A 27,737-nucleotide genomic window follows, 5' to 3' on the forward strand; every position below is an offset into this window, starting at 1 on the left:
TCTTGTTTGCCTAAAGTGTCTTCAAAAAGTCTTCACCCCCTCTCATGTTCTCACTTTGTATTTATTATACAACATGAAATCATTTGGCTCTTTTGACACTGATCAAAGTGACATCTGCAAAGTGCCCTAAATTAATTACAAATATAAAACACAAAATAATAGTTTGTATAAATATTAAAATACTAGGGGGCTTTGCCCCCTGCTCGCCTCACTTGTCAACACCTGTGTTTGGTTTTCCAGAGTCTCACTTTTAAGATTTTTCATCCATCCATCCATTATCCAGCCAGCTATATCCTAACTACAGGGTCACGGGGGTCTGCTGGAGCCAATCCCAGCCAACACAGGGCGCACACACACACACACACACACATCAAGCATACACACTAGGGACAATTTAGGATCAGCAATGCACCTAACCTGCATGTCTTTGGACTGTGGGAGGAAACCACGCAGACACGGGGAGAACATGCAAACTTCACGCAGGAAGAACCTGGGAAGTGAATATATATATATATATATATATATATATATATATATATATTAATAAAAAAATGAATATAATATTAATAGTGAGAGGGCAGAGCTTAGTGTGATATACTAATTTTTGATGTTTGGTGCTATTTTTGTCATCAGCAATCTTAAATTGCTGCATTCCACTATTGACAATCTGTTTCTTCTCTTTGTTACTAGATTGTTGACCATGCTAAATCCTGTTTCGACTAAATATGATGATGGGAGACTTGTAGATCGTCTAATTCATGTTGCCATCAGGGAAAAGTAGTGTTTCCTCCCAATGAAGAGGCGTATCCGCGAGAATTAAAAGATTTGTGGTTTGGTGAAAGTGTAATCCACAAATGTGAGTGGCAGAGACGCAAAGTGGCTGGTGTGTAGCGCAGGCAGTGGGGTTGACGAGCAAAGCAAGCAGGGGGTGAAGCCTCCTAGTTTTTAATAAGTAGGTCCACGTATGTTGTCCTTTGAATGTAATTTGTAGGTACTGCACTGTAATTTTAGGTTTACACTTGCTCAGAAGGAATTCAGAAACAATCTGGTATTGATAAAAAACTTCTCATGTATTTATAGTAATGTTCAATGAACCTGTCAAAACATGCATAGATTCGGTCCTCTGCACGTGCGTTAATCTTGTAAGGACTTGCATGATCTGAGAATGCATGCAAACTTGTAAATATAATGTACCAATACCTACTATTTAATATGGATGGTTTTTCTTAATGGACATTTAGAATAATTGGTTGAAACATGCATTTGATGATTTTTAGTATTAATCAAACTTTTCATCGTGTTCTTGTGAGTATTGCCCAAGGGGGCGGCGGCTGGTCCTCAAAGCCCCCTTAATATGTCTTGGACCAGAATTGCCCCCTTATATTTCTTCAGCGCTCACCAATGGGCGGTACCGCCCACGTTGGGAACCTTAGATCTTCATCATCAGCAGTTAATATTTTTTTTTTGCAAAGTAACCAATAAATGCATGTGAGGTAAACCCCGTTTTTGAAATTCTCTGACTTAAACTTCAAAGCCTTACAATATTTACATATTTCTGACATATCACCTGTGTCCATTTATTCGATCTCTATTCGCCTTTTTGTTATTACTCCGAGTAATAATTTCTCTTTGTTTGTGCTAATGCGATCTTTACTTTCTTTGTTTTGACACTGTTGTTTTTTTCTGCTTTCATATTCAGTATTTTGCTCTGCATGTGTTTCGCACCTACGTTTTTTTTTTAGTCTTTTGAATTCCAGTTTTTATGATCTCTAACCTGCTCTGCATGTGTTTGCCCCCCTTGTTTTCTAACCTCTTTATGATGTTTTACTTTGTTTTCTACTCTTTTTCTTTTATTTCTGACCTCACTTTGTCCTGCTTTATTTTCAATGTCACCTGGTCCGTGGTGATTATTTTCCCTTTTTTCGAGTAATAATTTCTGTATGTTTGCACTACTGCGATCTTTACTTTCTTTTTTTTTGATACTTTCTAATTTTACTGCTTTCATATTCTTTAACTTTCTCTGCATGTGTATCGCGCCATCGTTTTTTTTTGAGCCTTTTGTATTCCACTGTTTTCATAAGCTCTAACCTGCTCTGCATGTGTATAGCACCAATGTTTTTGATTGTCTTTATGAAGTTCTACTTTGTCTTTTAATTCTGAGCCTGATTGGATATGCTTTTTTTTCAGTTCCACTTGTTCCTGGCTCATAATTACTTTCCTTATTTTCTGCATTTGCACCTCGATTATTCTTTTTCTTTTTTGCATTTTTTCTCTCCAACGCTTCTGAGTCTCTTTTCTCCGCGCTGCTTTCTTCTTCACTTAGTCGTCGACATTTCATTTATAACATATTGTCCTTATACGCTTTATATGCGCTGAAAGCCCTGGATCTGTGTATGCTGAAAGCCTTTACACGACTGAGTGTGTTGCTGCCCTGTGCATTTATTTGATATTGATTGTCTTGCAAGAATCTCATGTTCTATGTCATCACGAGACGGTCCTGGGTCAGTCTCTTGGTACAAAGTCTCACGTTTAAGGTCCCCGCGAGATGCTCCATGGCCAATCTCTTTCGTCTTGCGGGTCTTTTAAGTGTCTTCCGTGATCGTCACGTGAAGATCACATCTCGTCTCCCTAGTCTTTCTCTCCTAGGATTTTTTTTATAATAGAGAGATGACACCCCTAAATCATGATTGGTGTACAAAGGTAGTACGAAAGGTGCAGGCGTCACCGCCATATTGTGAGTGGCACTACTGCGGAGTGAAGTTAGGAATAATGTGCTGCTTGGGATTGTACAAACCGCTGAACGGTTTACACCAAATTCAAACACAATACAGCTCAACGATGCAAACACAACCCCACCTAGATAAGATCAATGAACGCAGGTGCCTACAACACGCATCTGAAACTACGGAAGCAAAGCAGGCATGGGTTCAAAACGAACGAGCTCGACTGACGGATATACAAACACGAGCCCGCCTGGATAAAATCAATGAACGCAGGCGCCTACAATGTGCGTCTGAAATGCCGTGGGCAAAGCGGGCGCGGCTCCAAAACAAATGAGCTCGACTAATGTATTTCAGGATGCCCAACGCCGGGGGTAGGCGAGCGAAGCGAGCAGGGGGCGGAGCCCCCTTGTAAGAACTCTAAAATGACAATTAAAACCAGCAATAAATGAATATCCATTAAAAAGTTCAATTTTAAAATGTCCTCTTCCGGCTTAGGTCCATGGGTTCCTTAAAAGTCAGGCACTTATCCTGCTTCCTGTTTCTACTTGTAGTCTCCAGTCTTCACCGCCTCGACTCATCCCACTGCTGCCATCAAATTTGATAGTGCGGGTTAGCTCCACACTACCAGGTCCTTCCGGGGAGCCCCTTGAACCTGCTACTGCAGGTAATGAACCTGAGGGATGAGCCTAGCAGATGAGAATGCTCACACAAAGAAAGAGGTAGGTGAGTAAAAGTGCAAAAGTGCTGCTAACAAATAACAACTGAAAACAGATAAGGCAGTCAAGCAGGCCAGGTACCAGTCAAAAGGAAAGTATCACTTGCCCCCATGGCTAGCTTGGGATCTGAGAAGAGGAGCTGGAAACCTGCATGTGCTAAGCAAACTTTGGCAGGCTATTGGAAAAAGGCATCACTGCCAGAATTCTTGGATTTTTCCAGGATTTGGGACGTCACGAGCCTGCACTGTCTGTGCACTGTAATCTGGGATGAAAAGGATCTTGTGACCTCTAATGGAAATGGACTTTGTATTCTTTGCTTCTCGCAGGACAAGCTGCTGGTCAGAGTACCTTAAAAACTTCAAAATCACAGGAGGTGGATGGATTGCATCAGCCTTCTCATTGTAAATATAATGAGCCTTCATGAACTTGGACTTGAAATTGGCAAAATGCTGTAACCAGAATGACCATTGTGGCTCGAGATTTTGCAGTTGAAGAATAGATTTCTGCCTTATTGCTTTATTAGTTTAACATGCAAAGCTGACCTTTCAAAGTAGAGAAACGATATATCTAAATTGTGACATTCAAGCCGGTCCAGGAAAAGATCAAAGGATTTACAAAGTTTGTTCTGCTCTGCTCTGAAGTAGGTTCTTATATCTAAAAAACCTCTTCGAATGAATGCATTTACTGAGGTTTGAAACATGTCATTTTACTCTTTGACAAACTTCTTGAGCTCCATAATTACCATTGGCGAGTGATCAGGATCAAACAGCAAGGTGCAGTCATATTTGGAGTTGAGAGATTTGTATGCTAGACAAGTGGCTGCTGATTCAGGAGGAGTTCTTCTACTTAAAGGCATTATTACAAGCAAGTAAGTGAACACCTTTTTAAATTGTTGTAGCAGCGTTGTAGAAACAGAAACATTGAGTGGCAGATGCTAAAGAGTAAGGCGAGAGATTCGGAGAGCAGCTAATGTGCGGCCATTTTGTAGTGACCATCACGTGGACTCCACTGAGTGCACTACAGGTAAAGGCTCTTTCTCCTACTTTACTTTTATTTCTTCTCACACTTTTGGTGGAAGCAACACCTGAAAACTGCCGTGTACACCCTGGTGTAACGGCATTGATTAATTCTCTAAGGTAAGTGAGGAGGGCTAAACCAGTGAGGACTTTAAGAAAGTTGATTTTAAAATGAATATGTTTCAGCTGGGATACCAAGTGAATGGACAGACCATGCAGAGAGTGAGAGATCAATAAAGTGTTATCAGTAATGGAGTGTCTGCCTTGCAAGATCAGACACAGGTGAGCATTTAGGGACCTGAAGGTGGTCTACAAAACTGGACTATACCTTGGATGAGGATGTGCTGTGTGACAGAATGAGATGGAGATGTTCTCTTTTGGACCCATACTCTTTTTCTGCAAAAAGTAGTGCCTGATAAACATTTATATTTAACCTGGAAAAATAAAAGAGAAAACCTCAATGCATTGTGACAATTGGACTGTGAGATTGTAACAGATTTGTCTGAGCACCATAGACAAGTGTGCATGATAATAAACCCCCTCAGACACCAAAAGTGGAATGAAAAAACAAGTATCCCACTAGAAGAGGTCTGAGTGGGTCAGCTTTAAGCTTTGTTTGGATCATTTACCTGTCAAAATGCTTGACTCAATAATTTATATATTATAGAAACAAAAGAACGAACAAATCCAACAGGAACATACACATTAATAACTAATCGTGGTATAGAATATTTTTAAATATACGGTATATTAGAAGACCTAGCCAAAATGATCATAAATGACATTGATAATGAGGCCCTTGTCTTTATTTAGCTGAAACTCTTTGATGGCAGCTGCCCACCCCATCACAAATGCCACAAAATACACACAAACTGTATACAATAAACAATGTGATAAAAAAGTTCAGCACTCTCCAGACCAACACTTGGGTTCCCCCAACGGCCAAGATGCTCACGTTGGGGAATCCACCTCCCAAGTCTCCTGACTCCCGCTGTCTTCTGCAGCGAGCCATCCTTGTTCTGGCCACTCCCACTCCTCACAAAATGCTCAGTGGGAGCGACCACAAACGACTGTCCTAGGTGTCGGCCAAATACCCCACTAGGGCTCAACTGTCCAGCTGCCTGCGAGCCTGCGCTCACTCTCTCTCTCTCTCTCTCTCTCGCACCGGCTATCCTCTCCCTGTTTCCTGCCTTCTTCTCCTGCCACCTTAACCTCCATCCATCTTTTCATCTTTCTTTCTTCCTCCTCCTCTGTTAGCCACCTCGCTCTTCTAATTATCATGGGGACGTGGATCAGCTGTGGCAATCAGCAGCTCCCAGGAACAATTACGGATGCGGACGACTCCTCACCTGTGCACTTAAGTGAGAACCGCCCGCATCATGAATTCACCCGGGAACCGCTTGGCCACACATACCACGCCCCCTTTGCTAAGCCACAAGTGCCTCTGTCAGTTTGTTGCTTCAGTTCCCTCCCTCAGATAAAACATGTCACCTATACCTTAGACTAGACCTCAAAGACAGACTTGCCCAGTCTCTTCCCTTTACAATCCACTTACAATATCACATCACTTAATGATATCATGATATTTCATTACTACATTTCAAATCAATGATAACCACACACAGAGCTCTCATAAAGTTATCCTCTCTTCTAAGAAATCCAGAGCAATGAAAATGCAACTTCCTGACTGACTCTGCTACCTTCTCCTTTTGTCATTTTTCCTCCACATCCTTACTTGTCCTTCTTGTGTTTGCTTCTGTTGTTTTTAAATAGACCACTAAATAAAAAATTAACGACCCCATAAACTGATGCAGCGCCAACTGTGTATACTCTTAAATGTAACTGCCCATGTCAGCCTCTGTATTATTTACCACCACATATAAAAAATGTAATAAATTCATATTTATGCAGCCCACCTCTACAGTAGGATTTGTTTTCTGCATTCAATGAAATTTAGAAGGGGGTGAGGAACAGTAAGAACTGCTAAAAATAGAAATAAATTAGAAAATGCTGGCCTTGCGATGTATTTAGGTTTGTTTTCAATTTTTTAATAACTTCATCAAAGAGTTAGTTATCACATTTTTGCTAAAGAAAATATTTTGGTCATACTGTATTTCAAAACAACAGAGATAACATGGGTCTGCAACAAAATCCTCCTGCACAAAAAGAAAAATAGGTGTAATTTATAGATTTACGAGTGCTGAATTCATTTATGAAATTAGACTTTGTGCGCCACAAACCAATTCAGCAAGATATCAGATTTAGTGAAAACACCATTTTTAATAAGTGAAACTTGTTTTATGATATAAGAGTTTTTTGTGCTCAGAATATTTTCTGAAGTATAGTTTGAGTTACAAAATAGCAATCTTCACTATTCTTAATGTCATTTCAGGTGGAAACAACCTAAAATCAAATATTTGCTAAATATTTTTTGCTCTCAAATAGCATTTTTTCTCTCCTCTTATTTCTTCAAAATGGCTAGAAATTTATATTTACCTGTAGAAGGTTAGAAAGATGTATTTTATTGTCCAGAAGGGAGAAAGTTGTTTAAACTGTATACAAGGTCAGGTTGATTCATCCATTGTCATGACCAGGTAACAGATGAGCAAACAGTAAAAGAACTAACCAACCTGTCGTTTTTGAGACATCAAAAGTTATCAGTTTTACAAGTTTAAGGAGTGGTAAACAGAATATATAGTCATGTAAAAAATAAGTAGACCCCATTGACATGGTGTATTCATTCTCATAATTTAAATTAACAAAAATGCAAATTTGTCACCTGGAAAAAGTCCACTGCTATTTATCAGGACTTCAAAACTATGAAATGCATGAGATACTAGTGAGGCACTGTAGGCCTGCATTAACCATTAAACAAAATAAGCACATGCTGAGGGCACCAAGGAAAAAGGGACATCACTGAGCTTTTACAAAAGTAGGAGAAAACTTTAAATATACATAAAATTATAAGTAAGCAACAAGAAGAAAAACATTTAAGTCTTTTGATCCATGTTTTTGTAACACTGTATATCCTCAAGGTTGGAAAGCAATGGAACAGAAGAAGTTCTGTTTGGTACAAATAAGGATATTTCTGTATTAGATCTTTTAAAAAAATTGTCCACTAACATTCACTTCAGTAGAAAGAGGAAAATTTAAAAGTATGCCCTGGAGATCACTTAATTTCAGGATTATGATGTGTGAACATTTTCTGTAATAGTAGCCTGTATTGTTGGGCTTGGCTTGATAGCCTCTGCAGTATGAAGTCAATGCAGGTATATATGTTTTTTGGTTTGTCTATATAGAATTTTTTTTCATGTTCATACAGATGTTTTGAAAATCAATATTAAAGTCTAATTAGGTTTTCTTCTTTTTTTTTAATGGGAAATCAGGCAAATTTGGAAGAACAGCACTTTAAATACGTATTTTTTATTGTCAATCTTGTTTAATTTTTTACTGTATAGTTTATAGAGTACAACTATTTTCTAAGTTTCTGTGTCTTAAAAGGCATTTGAAATATATATTTATTTATTTCTTGCTCAGCTGTTATTTTATAATTTGCACACTGGAACTACTGTAGTTGATTAAAATAATCCTTATGAATAGAATCATCACAGTAGAACTTCCCACTTTTAACTTATGAAATTGAGCTAACAGAAGCATGTAAACTGGATCCAGTCTAAAATGTATATACACATAGATTATACTGTGATATATACCGTAAATATGATCATGTTTTATTATATCGTGACATAATTTTTGGCCACACTGCTCTCCCCTAAATGCTCTAAATGTATAACCCGGTTTCTCTGTGAGCATACGCAGGAAGTTCACCTTCTGAATTTCTGAAAATTCATAATTGGTGAGTATTTTTTAATAGTCGGACTCTGAATTAATCTTCCCAAGCTTCTGAAGTTTTATTCTGAAACACACACTAAGAAATGACATCTAGTCTCTGAGGTGGACTATGATTCATATAACACACAATAAATTAATCTACTTAGCTCCTGAGGTTTCATATTATACCACACACTAGTTAAATGGCCCCTAATCTCTGAGGTTATATATAAATTACCCATTGTTGCATTTCCTTCAAAGGGTACTCAACCTGAAGCTTCACAAATGACAGTAAGTCAATGCTAACTCAAAAATTACAATAATTTAATATATTGCATAATCAGTGTATAACTTGCAGTAAAAGTCACTTTAAAAAATTATTAATAAATTGGAGTCAAATTAACATTCCCATATTCCATAGTTGGTTAAATGGTGTGATAACGGTAGCTTAAAAAGCATGTGAAATAATCAATTAAAATAGTACTAATAATTGCATAAATTTATAGCCAGTTGAAAAGGCCTACAAAAGCATGATTTGTTCAAAGGCTATTGATAAAAGAAGCACTTGAAATGCACATAAAAAATACTGACACTTTACTTCATTTGGGGTTGCTAGTGACCCTATATATCTTAGGCAAATAAATAAATAATTTTTGGGGGATATTTTTGGTAATAAATTGTTGTAAGTTGAGTAAATGAGGTATACCTGGTGATCTACATTCACATTGTATCATAAGACTCCATGAGAACTATAAATATTATGTCACAGATTGCTGAAATTCCTTCTTATCCTTCAAAGAAATCCTAAAGTTGGAGGAGAAAAAACTTAAGAGTCCTGGCCAAATTAATATTAAAAGAATTGTGATTTCTTTATTTAAACCCACAGCAAATTACAGTAAATGATTAATTGAATATTCAATAACTTCTTTTCTTGTAGCCTCTATAATACAGGTAGAATCAAAGTAGTATAGAAACAGGCCTTATATATATATATAAGTTACAATTATGAATAATTCACGAGGTTAACATTGAATTACTTTGAAAATCATACCATTCTACTGCTATTAATTCTACATTTCCTGATATAACAGAGCAGACAGGGATTTACTTAATAAACTCTAGGCCATAACACAAGAGCTTTGCTCCTCTGCTTTTGCATACTTTGTCCCATCTCTAGTCTGAAACTTCACCATGTTCTTGCTCAGCAAGTATTTGCTTGATTTTGGATGTTAACTCCTCTTTTATACGCCTTAATTATCATCAGTTAATTTCTTACAATTACTTCATCATTTCAAAAAGATGATCAGTACGTGCCAAGTTGCTAAAGGCAAGTAAGTTTAACCAGCATCATGGATAAATTGATGGAAGCAGTTATTAAGGAAAATATGTGAAGTATTAAATATAGGAATAAAAAAAATTAGATTTGAATACATATTGAGATGTTTGAAATTTGTCAGCAGAACCTATGAGAAAGATCTCTGAATCACAGTGGACTCATCAGTGTCTACATACAGACAGAAATGATTAGGATGGCTGATATGATGTTAGGTTATACAGCATCTGATGTGTACAGTACAAATCAGAGAGAATATTCTTAAGCTTTGTATACATTGGTGAGATCTCATCTGGAGTGTTGTGTTCTTTTTTGTACTGTGGGTTACCAAATGGATAAAGCTGCACTAGAGAAAGTCCAGAGAAGAGCAGCAAGGCAAATTGAGGACTAAGAGGTATAAGCTAAGAGGGTGGATTGCAGGAGGTGAACCTTTTCAAATGAAATCATGAGGATGATTTCCCTCACATAAAGAAACACAAACACATGGGATAAATGAACAAGTGGTAAGGTGAACAGGAGAACTTTACACAACTTTAAATCTTGACTTGCACATGCATATGTTGTGCCCAGAGAAAAATCACAGAGAGATGTATGAGGAATGGCAAACACTAAAGGTGAGGCTCAGATTAGCACTCAACATTTTTGTTGTGCTTTGTATACCTTCTGTATTTGTGTATAAGACAAGAGCAAGGCATTTGCACTGTTGGATACATTTTAAGAGAGTGGGTGACATGAACCTAAAATCAAAGCATACCTTAACACTCCTTGCATATGTTTTTAACTTTTGATGTTTTATGGCATTAAGCATTTCATATAAATTTCAATTAATATTTTCCCTGTTATGTTTGCGTCTTAACACTATGAATTTGATAGTCTACATGAAATTCCTTCACAAGTTAGAGGAGGTGCTTCTCTGCTCTTTCCTCTCTGCTTTATCTCATCAAAGAAGGCTTCAGATTGTCTCAGGATTTGTTGCAGGGCTTTCAGGGTCAGGATGTCCACCTTCATGTCCAGCTCTGTCTCCCACCAGTAGTTTTTCACTGGCAAAATACAGGACACTGGGACACCCACCATTTGACTGACTTTTATTACCTGGGAATAAATGGAACAGAGTGAGCAGTTCAGAGACCACTGGAGAGTCCTAACTTCTGATAATGAAGATGACATGGCCTCCTAAGCTATTAAATTAAACATTGTACCATTAATTATCCTTCTTACACTCATTATAGTTACTAATATATCCTGGCCTTTTTAATTTATTGGACTGTTCTTCAGTTCATTTATGATGGCATGCTTGAACAATCTGGAGATGGTTACGCAGAACTAAGATGTGGTTCACTCAGCCCATGGCTCCTTCATGAATTGCCACATACCTGTTGAACCCAGTATGAATGCCCAACACAATGCCTTTAATCCTTGCATCTTGGTCTGAACACATATTTTGAGATCAAGAAGATGAAATTGAGATGTAGGAGGGATGTTCAACAAATTCAAGTGATTGCTTACAGTTCTTTTGTCCTTTTTACATTTTACATCTTTTAAAGGTTCCCAGGTCTCTAAATTTGATATATATATTATTTCTGGATTTTTTGTTACTTAGAAATTCAATGGTCACATTTATTTATTTATTTATTTTTTGTTTCATTGCTTCTTTTCTATTATTAGTTATTTTTTGTGTTATCTCACAGCACCATTTGCTTTTCTATGGCACTGCCATTTCTGGACTTTAATGTTGGCAGTTACTAAGTAGTTGTTAGGGCTGGCATCACAGTTCAAGAGTTATAAAGGTCAGCCCTTTGGACTTCTTGGTTGTCTAAGTTTAAATTCATTAAGAGACCTCTGCTTGTTTGTTTTTTTTTTTTAAAAGGTTCTTTAGTTTTGAAATCAGTTTCTGACTATGATGTAGGCCTCTCATTTTCTCCTAGTTACACACATTATTTTGACTTTCAGTCTTTTCAGGTCTCACCTTTCTATACATTTTTTGTTGTGCATTCTGGACTTAGTTTATTAGATTTTGCTTAGCTAGTTTTAATGTTAGATTGCTTTCCCTGAATCCTGTTTCCAATGTTAAAACCAACTGCTCCTGCAAAGAAACAAGGACAGCCAGGAATTTACTGCCCACCACCACTACAGTAAGAAGTAACTCACCAAAGAACACTTCATCAATTAGGTCAAACACAACAAGTCAACTCAAGTCATGTAGGCTTTAGTGTCACACCATCTATACACACAGAGTGGTACAAATTTATGTAACTCGGGGCCACAGTGCAAGGTTCCGACAATAAATATGACAATATAACAATACAGAAAGGTTGGTAATTTTACATAAGACAATGCAGAATAAGAATAAATACCTAATAGGATGTCTAATTCCCACAGTACATGGTTGCAGTGCTATTTAAAATTAACTACATCTCCCAGCAGCGCAGGCAGATATGGAAGATGCAGGGGTTGCTAGATAGGAGATTAATCATTCAGGCTCATCTTATCTGTGTGAGTTTGTCTTGATTAGACAGGTTTTTGTCTGGGGGGCTCTCTCAATCATGCCAAACCTCACACCACAACTGGAACATGATAGGACAAAACTTTACATTTTTTCAGAAGACTGTTCACCGGGTTTTTCAGTCCACTCTCCATCATCATCTGCCTCTGCTTTACTGGACTATGTTGGACATTGTTGTTAGTGTTTTTGTTTGCTGTGTAGTGCTGTAATTTATTACCACCGTTGGGGCTCAGGGGAGGGCTTTGGAGTGCATGCTCTTGTGCAATATTGTTTATTCTTTTTATTATTTGATTCATATATTCATTATTATTTCTTGATTCATTGTGCCACTTATCAGTTTCTCTGTGTGTGAATGTGTGTGTGCCAGGTCGGGGCTGGGTGTGTTCTTGAGGTCCCCACAATAAAATAAACAAATCATCATCTTCAGGCTTGTGAATCTTAGTGTCCCTGCAACTGCTACAACATGGTAGTACAACCCTTAGGCACACATCTATTTGCAGTACAAATGGTGATACATGTATATCCCCTCCTACACGACCCCTCAAACAGAAGACCGGCTGGGTATATCCTCTGAATAGCCCAGTCAGTATTTGCACAACAATCGCTACATGAGTTGCTGCTATCATGTCGGGTGAAAAAAAATCGAAGAGCGAATCAACATCAAATTTCTTGTGAAATTGAACAAAACGGCCACAGAAACTTATGAAATGATAAAAGCAGTGTACGGTGATAGTTTGTCTCACACATAGGTTTTTGAGAGTCACAAATGCTTGAAAGAAGGACAAGAAAATGTGGAAGACGGTCAATACACAGGTCACCAATACTCGTCTTGGACAGATGAAAACATCGAAACGGTGAATCAGATTGTTCAAAATGATTGAGCATAGAGTAGGTGACAATGTTTAGATTGCTGTAAGTCATCAATAAATATATTTTTTATCAATCCAGTTATTTTTGTGTCTCACCTCGTATATACAGTGGGGCAAAAAAGTATTTAGTCAGCCACCAATTGTGCAAGTTCTCCCACTTAAAAAGATGAGAGAGGCCTGTAATTTTCATCATAGGTATACCTCAACTATGAGAGACAAAATGAGAAAAAAAATCCAGAAAATCACATTGTCTGATTTTTAAAGAATTTATTTGCAAATTATGGTGGAAAAAAAAGTATTTGGTCAATAACAAACAAGCAAGATTTCTGGCTCTCACAGACCTGTAACTTCTTCTGTAAGAGGCTCCTCTGTCCTCCACTCGTTACCTGTATTAATGGCACCTGTTTGAACTCGTTATCAATATAAAAGACACCTGTCCACAACCTCAAACAGTCACACTCCAAACTCCACTATGGCCAAGACCAAAGAGCTGTCAAAGGAAACCAGAAACAAAATTGTAGACCTGCACCAGGCTGGGAAGACTGAATCTGCAATAGGTAAGCAGCTTGGTGTGAAGAAATCAACTGTGGGAGCAATTATTAGAAAATGGAAGACATACAAGACCACTGATAATCTCCCAAGATCTGGGGCTCCACGCAAGATCTCACCCCGTGGGGTCAAAATGATCACAAGAACGGTGAGCAAAAATCCCAGAACCACACGGGGGGACCTAGTGAATGACCTGCAGAGAGCTGGGACCAAAGTAACAAAGGCTACCATCAGTAACACACTACGCCGCCAGGGACTCAAATCCTGCAGTGCCAGACGTGTCCCCCTGCTTAAGCCAGTACATGTGCAGGCCCATCTGAAGTTTGCTAGAGAGCATTTGGATGATCCAGAAGAGGACTGGGAGAATGTCATATGGTCAGATGAAAAAAACTCTACTCGGCGTGTTTGGAGGAGAAAGAATGCTGAGTTGCATCCAAAGAACACCATACCTACTATAAAGCATGGGGGTGGAAACATCATGCTTTGGGGCTGTTTTTCTGCAAAGGGACCAGGATGACTGATCCGTGTAAAGGAAAGAATGAATGGGGCCATGTATCGTCAGATTTTGAGTGAAAACCTCCTTCCATCAGCAAGGGCATTGAAGATGAAACATGACTGGGTCTTTCAGCATGACAATGATCCCAAACACACCGCCCGGGAAACAAAGGAGTAGCTTCGTAAGAAGCATTTCAAGATCCTGGAGTGGCCTAGTCAGCCTCCAGATCTCAACCCTACAGAAAATCTTTGGAGGGAGTTGAAAGTCCATGTTGCCCAGCGACAGCCCCAAAACATCACTGCTCTAGAGGAGACCTGCATGGAGGAATGGGCCAAAATACCAGCAACAGTGTGTGAAAACCTTGTGAAGACTTACAGAAAAGGTTTGACCTCTGTCATTGCCAGCAAAGGGTATATAACAAAGTATTGAGATGAACTTTTCTTATTGACCAAATACTTTTTTTCCACCATAATTTGCAAATAAATTCTTTAAAAATCAGACAATGTGATTTTTCTGGATTTTTTTTCTCATTTTGTCTCTCATAGTTGAGGTATACCTGTGATGAAAATTACAGGCCTCTCTCATCTTTTTAAGTGGGAGAACTTGCACAATTGGTGGCTTACTAAATACCTTTTTGCCCCACTGTGTGTATATATATATATATATATATATATATATATATATATATATATATATATATATATATATATATATATATATATATATATACAGGTAAAATTCCGTTACAACGAAATCCCAGGGACCTAAAAATATTTCGTTGTAATGAAAATTTTACTGTAATGAGATTCTGTATTTGTCACTATCGTACTTTCTTTAACTTGTGTCCAGGCGTTTGCAATCATTTCAACAGCTTCCTTCGCGTTAATTTTAATCTCCTCCTGTCTACAAGTTATGCTGATGAGAATTTTTCTCAGCACTTCTTTGCGATAATATAGTTTCAGGGTGCGAATGACGACCAAATCCAATGGCTGAAGCACTGCCGTGCAATTGGGTGGGAGGAATTCAGCGCGAATATTATCTAAACGTGGAAGCATGTTGTGGGCAGCACAGTTATCAATCAGGAGCCGAATCATCCTTTTTTTCTTCTTCATATCCTTGAGATTTCTGAACTCTTTTGGGACCCCCCCCCCAACAGGAACGTCACCCTGAAGTGCATCCTGAAGCGTGATTGCCGTGTCTGTGGAAGATTGTTTGTCCATTGCTGGGGCAGGGCATCATCAGGCTCACAGCGGTGCAGTGAGAAGCCACAGAAGCGAATCCTAAAAGATCTGGTCGCACACTAAGTCCCTGTCTTACACCCAAAAACATAAGGCTGAGTCTCAGTACTTTATCAAAACCAGCTTTATTCAGCTTGAAACAGGAACAGCATAGTAAGTTATTGTAGCGTGATTTACCACTCTCCTGTACACAGACACAGCAGTCAGGCAGGGTTGTGACCAGGTTAGTGGCCTAGTAATCCTGTTACCTGCATTTACAATGTTCCTTGCATCACCCATCAAGATCTTTTCTGTTTTCTTTGACGGAGAGATGCAGCAGAGCTGTGAGCCTGTTGTTGCCCCGACAACATATAAACAGTCTTCCAGAGACGCGGTGATCGCACTTCGAGACGCTCTTCAGCGTGTTGTCCAGTTCAGGGAGGTCCCAAGAGAGTTTACAAACCTCACATTTTTTTGAATGAGTGCCGCATTAATAGGAATGTTTCTTGAATGAGCATCACTGAACCACATAAAAACATCTTTTTCAACGTCTTCAAATGCAGCAGTTCACATACGTTTGCAACTCGAGATTTTTCTTCTTTTTTTGCTCAATCTTTCAAGAAAGTTGACAGCATCAATGGCGAAATTCCGAATTCATTGGCAACATTCTTTTTCTTTTTGCTGCAATCAAGAGCTGCAAAAATGTAAAGTTTTTTGTTTTTCTAATATGAACTGTTATCATTTTTTCATGGGGCGGAGTGGTGGGTCTGAGGCTAAGGATCTGCGCTGGTATCCAGAAGGTTGCCGGTTCGAATCCCCGTCACTGCCAAAAGAGATCCTACTCTGCTGGGCCCTTGAGCAAGACCCTTAACCTGTAATTGTTCCAGGGGTGCTGTACAATGGCTGACCCTGCGCTCTGACCCCAAGGGGTATGCGAAAACTAACAAATTTCTAATACGAGAAATTGTATAAGACAAAATAAAGGACAAAAAAAAAGTTTGCCATTTCTATAGGAGGGTGACAATGAGTTAAATTCCAATGGATGTTTTTCAAATGTTGACGAGCGATAAGCAAAAGGTATTATTGAAAACCACCGAAAACAAATACAGCAAAAAAAAAAAAAAACTGTATGAGGAAAGTTGGAAAAAAGAAAAAAAAATCCCCAGTGTTTCTGTTTGGGGATCGTTGTGCACAACTGAGCGGCGGCCACAGAACTAACTGATCTGTGGATGATTCATTCAGGCATTTCAAGGTCTTTTGGGCACTTCCTTGTCATGAAAGTATCTGCTGAGTGTACTTCATAGTAACGAGATTTTTATAGACTTGTGTCATATGGGGAAACTGTTGGGACCATAAAAATACTTTGTTGTAATAAAAATTTTGTTGTAAAGGATATTCGTTGTAATGGAATATTACCTGTATATTGGGAAAACTTAATTGGTGCTTGACTCTGCAAGGCGCAAGGCAGAGAGGGGAACAGGAGAACAGAGAGACATGGAGGTTAAAGGAATGTAGAGAGGGGTTGGAATGGGAGAGAGCCGGTGAGAGACAGAGGGGAAGCAGACATATGGGAAAGTGAACCCCAGGGAAGGAGCGTGTGGTTGACGTTGAACGGGGCTTAAACTTGCTGAGTAGCCTGGAAGCAGGAGCAATCAACTACTCTAAGAAAACTGGTGGTGGATTTTAGGTGGCCCAGACCCCTCATGGACCCGATGATCATCAGAGGTGACTATGTGCAGAGGGTGCAGACCTATAAATACATGGGAGTGCAGCTGGATGATAAATTGCACTGGACTGCCAATACTGATGCTCTGTGTAAGAAAGGACAGAGCCGGTTATACTTCCTTAGAAGGTTGGCATCCTTCAACATCTGCAATAAGATGCTGCAGATGTTCTATCAGACGGTTGTGGCGAGAGCCCTCTTCTACGCAGTGGTGTGCTGGGGAGGAAGCATTAAGAAGAGGGACGCCTCACGCCTGGACAAACTGGTGAGGAAGGCAGGCTCTATTGTAGGCACAGAGCTGGACAGTTTGACATCTGTGGCAGAGCGACAGGCGCTGAGCAGACTCCTGTCAATCATGGAGAATCCACTGCATCCACTGAACAGGATCATCTCCAGACAGAGGAGCAGCTTCAGCCACAGACTGCTGTCACCGTCCTGCTCCACTGACAGACTGAGGAGATTGTTCCTCCACCACACTATGCGACTCTTCAATTCCACCCACGGGGGGGGGGGGGGGGGGGGGGTAAACGTTAACATTATACAAAGTTATTGTCTGTCTGTATACCTGCATTGTTATCACTCTTTAATTTAATATTGTTATTATCAGTATGCTGCTGCTGGAGTATGTGAATTTCCCCTTGGGATTAATAAAGTATCAGTTTTCATTCCAACTGATGGCACATCACAACCATTAGTACTGTTTTGACAAATGCCATATAACAGAAACAAAACAACTATATGGGCACTCAGATACACAGACACACACAGACACTTCTCCTTTTATTAAGGGGTGTACTGGAGGCAGCTTAGGGGCTCTAGTAATGGTAATAACCTGCAGAACTGGCACTGTTATCTAATGAATTGTCTTTCCCTCCCATCACAGAATGGAAGACTGACAGCCATTCTACACTGACATCACTTCCATTGTCTGCCCTTGTGGACCCGTCCCTTTCCCCTGGGATCAACATAATATAAAAACACAGACATTGCCATCCTGAATCAGTTCTGTTCTGAACTTGTGTCTGAAAAGACGGCCTTTCAATGTTTCTGAAATCTATTTTGTTATTTTTATACAGGGCCACCGGGTGGTGTCCCCAACTCTTTATCATTGTATGCAGTTTCATTACAATAAATGTGTTTTTAATATACAGTCATATGAAAAAGTTAGGGAACCCCTCTCAGCCTGCATAATCATTTACTCTCCTTTCAACAAAAAAGATACCAGTGGTATGTCTTTCATTTCCTAGGAACATCTGAGTACTGCGGTGTTTTCCAAACAAAGATTTTTAGTGACATAGTATTTAGTTGTATGAAATTAAATCAAATGTGAAAAACTGGCTGTGCAGAAATTTGGGTCCCCTTGTGATTTTGCTCATTTGAATGCCTGTCACTGCTCAATGCTGATTACTTGGTTGGATGAGCTCGTTAAGCCTTGATCTCCATAGACAGGTGTGTCCAATCATGAGATATAAAGGTATTTAAGGTGGTCAACTGCAAGTTGTGCTTCCTTCCCTTTGACTCTCCTCTGAAGAGTGACAGACAGCATGGGATCCTCAAAGCAACGCTCCAAAGATCTGAAAACAAAGATTGTTGAGTCTCATGGTTTATGGGAAGGCTACAAAAAGCCATCTCTGAGGTTTAAACTGTCAGTTTCAGCTGTAAGGAATGGAATCAGGAAATGGAAGGCCACAGGCACAGTTGCTGTTAAACCCAGTAGGTCTGGCAGGCCAAGAAAAATACAGGAGTGGCATATGAGCAGGATTGTGAGAATGGTGACAGACAACCCACAGATCACCTCCAAAGACCTGCAAGAATATCTTACTGCAGATGATGTATCTGTACATTGTTCTAAGATTCAGCGCAATTTGCACAAAGAACATCTGTATGGCAGGGTGATGAGAAAGAAGCCCTTTCTGCAATCACGCCACAAACAGAGTCGCTTGTTGTATGCCAATGCTTATTTAGACAAGCCAGATTAATTTTGGAACAAAGTGCTTTGGACTGATGAGACAAAAATTGAGTTATTTGGTCAAAACAAAAAGTGCTTTGCATGGCTGAAGAAGAACACTGCATTTCAAGAAAAACACCTGCTACCTACTGTCAAATGGGAGGTTCCATCATGCTGTGGGGTTGTGTGGCTAGTTCAGGGACCAGGGCCCTTGTTAAAGTTGAGGGTCAGATGAATTCAACCCAATATCAACCAATTCTTCAGGATAATGTTCAAGAATCAGTTACAAAGTTGAAGTTACACAGGGGTTGGATATTCCAACAAGACAATGACTCAAAACACAAAGGCATTCATGCAGAGGGAGAAGTACAATATTCTGGAATGTCCATCACAGTCCCCTGACTTGAATATCATTGAAAATCTATGGGATGATTTGAAGCAGGATGTCCATCAAATTGAACTGAACTGGAGAGATTCTGTATGAAGAATTGTCAACAATACCTCCATCCAGAATCCAGACACTCATCAGAGGCTATAGGAGGACGGCGTCTAGAGGACAAAAGGAGGCTCAACTAAGTATTGATGTCATATCTCTGTTGGGGTGCCCACATTTATGCACCTGTCTAATTTTGTTATGATGCATATTGCATATTTTCTGTTAATCCAAAAAACTTAATGTCACTGCTGAGATACTACTGTGTCCATAAGGCATGTCGTATATTAAAAGGAAGTTGATACTTTGAAAGCTCAGCCAATGAGAAACAAAAATCCAAAGAATTAAGAGGGGTTCCCAAACTTTTTCATATGACTGTATAGCTTGTTATTATTTTGTCATAACTATATTTTTCTGTTCCTAATTTTCCTTTTGGATATATACAAGGATTTATTTTTTGCTTGCTAATATGTCATTTATATATTTTTCTGTTTCTTTCTTTTGGATATATACAGTATGAGTTGGTTTATTCATTGATTAACAATAAATATTACACATCATTATTTCATTGTTGCCATCTTTGAATATATGTATATACAATGCATCCAGAAAGTATTCACAGCGCATCACTTTTTCCACATTTTGTTATGTTACAGCCTTATTCCAAAATGGATTAAATTAATTTTATTCCTCAGAATTCTACACACAACACTCCATAATGACAACGTGAAAAAAGTTTACTTGAGGTTTTTGCAAATTTATTAAAAATAAAAAAACTGAGAAATCCCATAAGTATTCACAGCCTTTGCTCAATACTTTGTCGATGCCCCTTTGGCAGCAATTCCAGCCTCAAGTCTTTTTGAATATGATGCCACAAGCTTGGCACACCTATCCTTGGCCAGTTTCGTCCATTCCTGCTTTGCAGCACCTCTCAAGCTCCATCAGGTTGGATGAGAAGCGTCGGTGCACAGCCATTTTAAGATCTCTCCAGAGATGTTCAATCGGATTCAAGTCTGGGCTCTGGCTGGGCCACTCAAGGACATTCACAGAGTTGTCCTGAAGACACTTCTTTGATATCTTGGCTGTGTGCTTAGGGTCATTGTCCTGCTAAAAGATGAACCGTCACCCCAGTCTGAGGTCAAGAGCGGTCTGGAGCAGGTTTTCATCCAGGATGTCTCTGTACATTGCTGCAGTCATCTTTCCCTTTACCCTGACTAGTCTCCCAGTTCCACCACCATGCTTCACTGTAGGGATGGTATTGGCCTGGTGATGAGCGGTGCCTGATTTCCTCCAAACGTGACGCCTGGCATTCACACCAAAGAGTTCAATCTTTGTCTCATCAGACCAGAGAATTTTCTTTATCGTGGAGTCCTTCAGGTGCCTTTTGGCAAACTCCAGGTGGGCTGTCATGTGCCTTTTACTAAGGAGTGGCTTCCGTCTGGCCACTCTACCATACAGGCCTGATTGGTGGATTGCTGCAGAGATGGTTGTCCTTTTGGAAGTTTCTCCTCTCTCCACAGAGGACCTCTGGAGGTCTGACAGAGTGACCATCGGGTTCTTGGTCACCTCCCTGACTAAGGCCCTTCTCCCCCGATTGCTCAGTTTAGATGGCCGGCCAGCTCTAGGAAGAGTCCTGGTGGTTTCGAACTTCTTCCACTTCCGGATGATGGAGGCCACTGTGCTCATTGGGACCTTCAAAGCAGCAGAACTTTTTCTGTATCCTTTCCCAGATTTGTGCCTTGAGACAATCCTGTCTCGGAGGTCTACAGACAATTCATTTGACTTCATGCTTGGTTTGTGCTCTGACATGAACTGTCAACTGTGAGACCTTATATAGACAGGTGTGTGCCTTTCCAAATCATGTCCAGTCAACTGAATTTACCACAGGTGGACTCCAATGAAGCTGCAGAAACATCTCAAGGATGATCAGGGGAAACAGGATGCACCTGAGCTCAATTTTGAGCTTCATGGCAAAGGCTGTGAATACTTATGGACATGTGCTTTCTCAATTTTTTTATTTTTAATAAATTTGCAAAAATCTCAAGTAAACTTTTTTCACGTTGTCATTATGGGTTGTTGTGTGTAGAATTCTGAGGAAAAAATGAATTTAATCCATTTTGGAATAAGGCTGCAACATAACAAAATGTGGAAAAAGTGATGCACTGTGAATATTTTTCGGATGCACTATATGTTAATTATTTTTATTATGAATTTTATTTATTTTTTTGTATCTGTTGTTTTTATATGTTAACTGTTTGTTGACGATTGAGTTTTTCTATGAATACAGTATATCATTGTTTGCATTTTTCTTTATTCCTTTAAATATATTACTGTGATGGCTATAAGGAAGGATTGATTTTAGTCAGATAAAGGAGATAAAAGATAAGCAAGGTGTGGTCTTAATTGATCATGATATGACTAAGAAAAAGTTGAAGAGGTACTTTGAAAAGCTGTTGAATTAAGAAAATCCAAAGGTAGCATTTCAGGATGGTAAGCACCAAAAATAAGGAGGGAGGAAGTAAAGGAGGCACAGAAAAGAATGGTAACGATAAAGGCAACAGGACCAGATCAAACACCAGCAGATGTGTGGAAGAGTTTAGGAGAAGAGGCAGTAAAAATGTTGTGATATTTAATGATGAAGGAGCAGTGTGATTGTACCCATTTATAAGGAGAAGGGTGACATTCAAGAGTGTGGAAGCTGTAAAGGATAAAGCTGATGTCACATACAATGAAAATATGGGAAAGAGTAATGGAGAGGCAAATTAGGGAAGAGACCACCGTAAGGAGCAGTTTGGTTTTATGCCAGGGAGAGGATCAATTGATGCCCTCTTTCAATTGAGACAGCACATAGAAAAGCAGGAAGGATTGCATATGCTGTTAATGGATTTAGAGGAGGCTTATGTTCGAGTGTCATGTCAAGAGGCCTGGAGGTGCATAAGAGAGAAAGGAGGACCAGAGAAGTGTGTGAAGATTGTCCAGGAGTGAGGCCTTAGGTTAAAAGTGTTGGGGTAACCAACAAGATCCCATTTAGAACTGGTGTGCATCAGGGGTCTTCTTGAAGTCCTAACTTCTTTGATCTGGTTACGGATGTGCTGGGTTATGGGACAGAAGACCAATCCCCCTGGTGTATGCTGTGCACTGATGACATTGTGTTGTGTAGCACCAGAAAAGAAGAAATGGAAAGGAAGTTGGGAAAGTGGAAAAAGAGGAAGATATAGATAAATAGGAAGAAGATGGAATATCTGAGGTTTAATGATGGTCAGAATTCTGAAGTTAGATTGAAGGCAGCTAGCTACTGAAAGAGTCGATAAATTTAAATATCGAGGATCAGTGGTAGCCTGAGATGGAAAATTAGATTCAGAGATAACCCATAGAGTGCAGTGTGGATGGAACAATTGGAAGATGGTATCAGGAATATTGTGTGATTGAAGTTTTAAGGTGAAGGTTAAAGGTCGGGTTTTTAAAACCGTTGTAAGATCAGCAATGGTGTATGGAGCTGAGACACTGGCAGTAAAAGTAGCACAGGAGAAGTTAGATGTGGCAGAAATGAGAATGTGGAAATGGATGACTGGAGTTACATAAAGGACCAAATAAAAAAAATGACACAATCAGAGTTACAGTAAAAGTGGGATAGAAAGTACAAGAAAGTAAGTTGAACTTGTATGGACATGTGATGAGGAGAGACAGGGAATATGTGGGCAAAAAAGTGACGAGAATGGAAGTCCAAGAAAAGAGCAATTGGTGAAGCGGAGGCAGATGGAAAAAGTAAATGAAGATCTGAAAGAAAAGGGTCTGACTGGAGAGGAGGTGCAGGACCGAGCTGTACAGAGACAACTAATCAGGCACATCAACTTTAAATAGAAGTTTGAAAAAATAAAGAAGAAGAAAAGACTACAGTAATTTATACCTCCTACTTACATCCATCTTATCTAATAGTTAGCTGTTATGATACGTGGGCTTATATTTGTTGTGAGTTTATTTTGAAGATCCACATTGAAATGCCAAAAATGTGTCAATCTTTCCTGTTGGGAGGATAGCAGACAGGCCTGTGCAAGCTGAATGAGTTCTGTTAGAAATTGATTATGTGCTATGTGGTGCCATCTAGTGGCAGAACTGTGTAACATCTTTCACATATTTTTCTTTACTTAATTCCAGGTTAAAGTTTGTCTTCTCTTTGACTTTTTTGTTTTCTTGTTTACTTATTGGATGTTTTGAAACCAGTCTGTTTTCTCCTACACCACTTGTATTATGAATACTGTGCATCACTAATCAAAAACTAATGTTTTGTTGGAATGATTTTATTATACCACCTTGAAGGGAGAATTTAGAACTTTCAGGAGATAACAGCAGCAGCTTCCAAAGTCAGACAGTTGATTGTCTCTGTCTCACCACATTTTCTGCAAGCTTACCATAATGAGGCCAGTTCTCATTTACAGTTCACTTTTTCTAAAAATGTCAGATGCCATAGTAGCCAGTAGGCTTAAAAATCACAGAACCTTTTCTCCTTAGGGAGGTTGCAGACAAGAGAGGCGACTGGAAGAAAACTGACGAAGAGAAGACACTGCTAACTTGGCTGACAACTGTAAGTTGTACTACCACAAGATGGCAACTGGCATTCAGGGCAAAAAAGGACTAGAAGCTGAACTGTAAGCCAGAAAAACAAACTGGGGGACACTACCAAAAAAAAGGCAATGGCAAAAATAAATAAATAAAAACAAAGTCATCATTACCTAGTCAAAAAGTCAGAAGCTGTGAAATTTTAAAAGGAGCACACTCCGGAGGGATTTAGCTTACAGAATATCCATCAGCTTGCACAATGAAGGGTCCATGATGTTGGTTTAACTACGATCAAGTTGATTATTACACACAGTGTGCCTTCCAAGACTGCGTTCACTAGTAATGTGTTGCTGCATAAGAGCAAGTGACTCTTAAAATAGTGGTGGTTATCAGTGTGAAAAGTGAAACTAATTCCTCATAACTCAAAATCATATAAAATACATCAATCTGATAGAAAAAAATCCTCATGCCCAGGAAAAATGACTAAACAATTAGTGACTCATAACACTACTTTAGCATTATTTACAATCTCACGATGAAACTGTAGAATTTTGTTACTGAATCATTAAAATAACAGTATCAGTGCTAAGAAAGGTTAACATACTTTCTCATGAATGTAGCGGCTCTGATATACTTTGGTCAGGTCGTCTTTAACGATGTTGCAGGTCAGGTCTACTTTAGCGAGCAGCACAAGCTGGGGAATCCCTGCAGGAAAAGAAAAAGAAAAGATTATTGAGTCCAGATGACAGTCAACTTCTTGATTGCTTCTTAGCCCTACAGTTGACTGCTCTCTCCGATCCTTCTATCTCTCAAAGATCCTGCTGTCTACTTGTGTCAAACTTTTTCTTTTTGTAGATTTTGTTTAAACGTCCCAGAAACCTCATTGTATGAAAAGAATTTAATCCTCCTCATCCTAATCAACACCCCCAAAATATCAAGAGTAGGGAGAAGACCATTGACCATTGTTTACATGGGTAGTGGCTGCCTCCAAAAGGATTCTGAATTCTTGGTCTCCTAAATATTTATGATTGAGCAGTCAGTCAGTCATTTTCCAACCGAGCATTCAGATTATAATAATTAAAAAAAATGCCATATGCTTTTATTTTAGGTCACATTTCCATTTCTATTATACTATGCATGTGTAGCCAGGAATCAGCTCTCACCACAAGTTTGTCTCATTGGGTACCTGAAATGTGAACTTTGGTTGTGTACTCCACAAGGAGAGCAAACAACCAACTTACAAGAGACCCACTTTAGCTCAGGTGATAAACTGCCCTTTGGAAATAAAAGCTGTCTTTCTGTAGCAGGTCCTGTAACTTGATTAGTGCTACACATACATTAACAATCGAGGCAATGACAATCACTACACTTTTATTTATTTATTTGCATTTTGATGCCTAACTTACACAAGCTGTACATAGTGTCCCAGTACATAAACAAGGGTTGCATCTATGGTGAAACTAATGAAGCTTAAGCTTCAGGGAACCCTAGTCACTTAGGAGCCCCAGAAATGGCTTTAGTCCACATTGTTTAACGTTTCTGACTGTCAACTATATGTGAACGATTTAAAAATAATAATAATAATATTAATGATAGTGTAATTTAATACAGATAATAGTTAAAATGAAATATTGGAATATGGCAGGAGCAGGTGCAGTGGGTAGCGCTGCTGCCTCACAGTTAGGAGACCCGGGTTCACTTCCCAGGTCCTCCCTGCATGGAGTTTGCATGTTCTCCCAGTGTTTCCTCAGGGTGCTCCGGTTTCCTCCCACAGTCCAAAGAAATGCAGGTTAGGTGCATTGCCAATCCAAAATTGTGCTTGGTGTGTGTGTGTGTGCCCTGCGGTGGGCTGGCGCCCTGCCCGGGGTTTGTTTCCTGCCTTGCGCTCTGTGTTGGCTGGGATTGGCTCCAGCAGACCCCTGTAACCCTGTAGTTAGGATATAGAGGGTTGGATAATCGATGGATGGATATTTGGTCTAATTGAAATTGCTGATTCATCTGATTTAAACATCTTGGAGACAGGGAAAGGAGGAAATCCACATGGACAATGACTAGGCCAGGATTTTAACCCATGACTATGAGTTGCAGAGCTCTTGCAGCAGGGCTAACCACTAAGCTGTCCTTATCATTCATGTAAAATACATTAAGTAAAAACACCAAACAGAAGGCAAAAAAACACATAAACTGTAATTTTCATTAAATTAGGTCCTACTAGCAATAATACGAAGTTGCTCACCGAGCCTGTGGGCTTCTTCATGGATTTCATCAAACTTATTTTGCAGTTCTTTTTCCAAAAGGTTTACCACACTGGCATCAATGACGTAGACAATGCAGTGCACCTTATCTGCCAGACTGGGCTGCTCTGTGCAAGTCTTGCAAACCTCCTTTGCTTCCATGGGATTGAACTGGAAAGAAATGATCAGTTGTATGCACTGCCCAAAACACCAATGTCAGTTTTAGATATTTGTATCTAAGTCAATTCTCCTGACTTCTCCAGCGGTGGTATAACGACTAAACACAATTGTATAAGGACAGGATGCTGAAGGAAGCCATGTCTGACCTAATTCAATAGTGAACAAAAGGCTTCAAACACTCTTGAATTATGGTTCAGCAATTTGGTTAACGTGTTGTTGTACCTAAAACATGGGTTATCCCTCTATTTGGGTGTTCATGTGGAATCTCCGTCATTGCCTGCTTGTACCTTTCAGTGCTTATTGAAATGTTTATTCACACAGAGAACCACAGACACATGGAATAAGTGACCAAGTAGTGTGGTAGACAGTAGGACTACAGGGACCTTCAACTCTGTCTGCATTTTCAGTATCATACACCATAATGCGGAGTACAGGCAAGATCAAAAAAAGAAATGTTCAAATTACAACTCATGTTCAAATGGCATTACGTTTTCAAATAATGACATGCATGCGCAAGAGAGGCTGAGACAGATTTGATATCATTCAAGTGGTTACTGGAATATAAAATAAACACTTTTGCATGTAACAGATGGCCCGGACCACAGACAGACACCACGCTGTTGTCACACAACACACCTTTATTCAATGTATTGGCACAGCACACAATAACCTACAGTGCTGACAATACCCTCAATACTCAGTCCTTTCTTCCTTTGCTCCAACAAGCTCCACTCCTGTGCTCTCCTCCTAGCTCAGTCCACTGCCACCCGACTCCAGCTCGGTAGTCCCATTTTACTTAGGTGCCAAGCAGAGTTGTGTTGCGGCACAGTAGTCTGTTAGCCAGTGAAAGGGCTGTGAAGAAGATGTCTGTTGTTACGGTTCTGCCTTTGTCCAGAAACAGCTCCATAAGCTTCATGACAACAGACTCGGAAAGTTTTTGCCTTGTGTTGTAACTCAAAACACAGTTCTCAACAAAATGTTGCCAGATGTCCAAAACCACATACTGTAAAATCTGTTGTTTTTCACACATGGTGCACGGGTGTCTTTGTTGTCAAAGCGCAAATGCTGTATGGTAGTCTCATAGCGGTCATGGGACATCATATATTTGATTGCCAGTGCAACAAATAATTCTGAGCAGGCATCAGCCACAACATCAACTGTGCTCATTGCTGCTCTTGTCGAAAAATAGGGAGATAAACGGCATCATCTCAGAGAGGGAGAAGCAAGTTCGTTTTACCACATGAACGTCACTGACAGAATAAAACTGGATAAATAAAACAAACAAGCACCAACTTTTACAAGTAGCCAAAATTTACACTGGGTGTTACAGTCTCAAATCAAATATATGTTTTTATTATATTATAGTCATAACAATAGCAGCAGGTCAATACTCAAACCTGGTACCTTTG

At 39.4% G+C, this 27,737-nt stretch overlaps 1 protein-coding gene across 1 annotated transcript in view; it reads right to left on the reverse strand.

Moving 5' to 3' along the window:
• Positions 1-9,130: 9,130 nt before the first annotated feature.
• The window catches only part of LOC114658720 (interferon-induced protein 44-like), a 67,557-nt gene continuing 48,950 nt past the window's right edge, over positions 9,131-27,737 (reverse strand). The window contains exons 7-9 of the mRNA XM_051932751.1: positions 26,151-26,319; positions 24,519-24,619; positions 9,131-10,711 (exon numbers count right to left, since the gene is read on the reverse strand). Coding sequence (XP_051788711.1) covers positions 10,478-10,711; positions 24,519-24,619; positions 26,151-26,319 — 504 coding nt within the window. The 3' untranslated portion in view covers positions 9,131-10,477. The remainder of the gene's footprint in view (positions 10,712-24,518; positions 24,620-26,150; positions 26,320-27,737) is intronic.

This window comes from Erpetoichthys calabaricus, chromosome 10 (assembly GCF_900747795.2).
Source record: "Erpetoichthys calabaricus chromosome 10, fErpCal1.3, whole genome shotgun sequence".
Taxonomy (NCBI): Eukaryota; Metazoa; Chordata; class Cladistia; order Polypteriformes; family Polypteridae; genus Erpetoichthys; species Erpetoichthys calabaricus.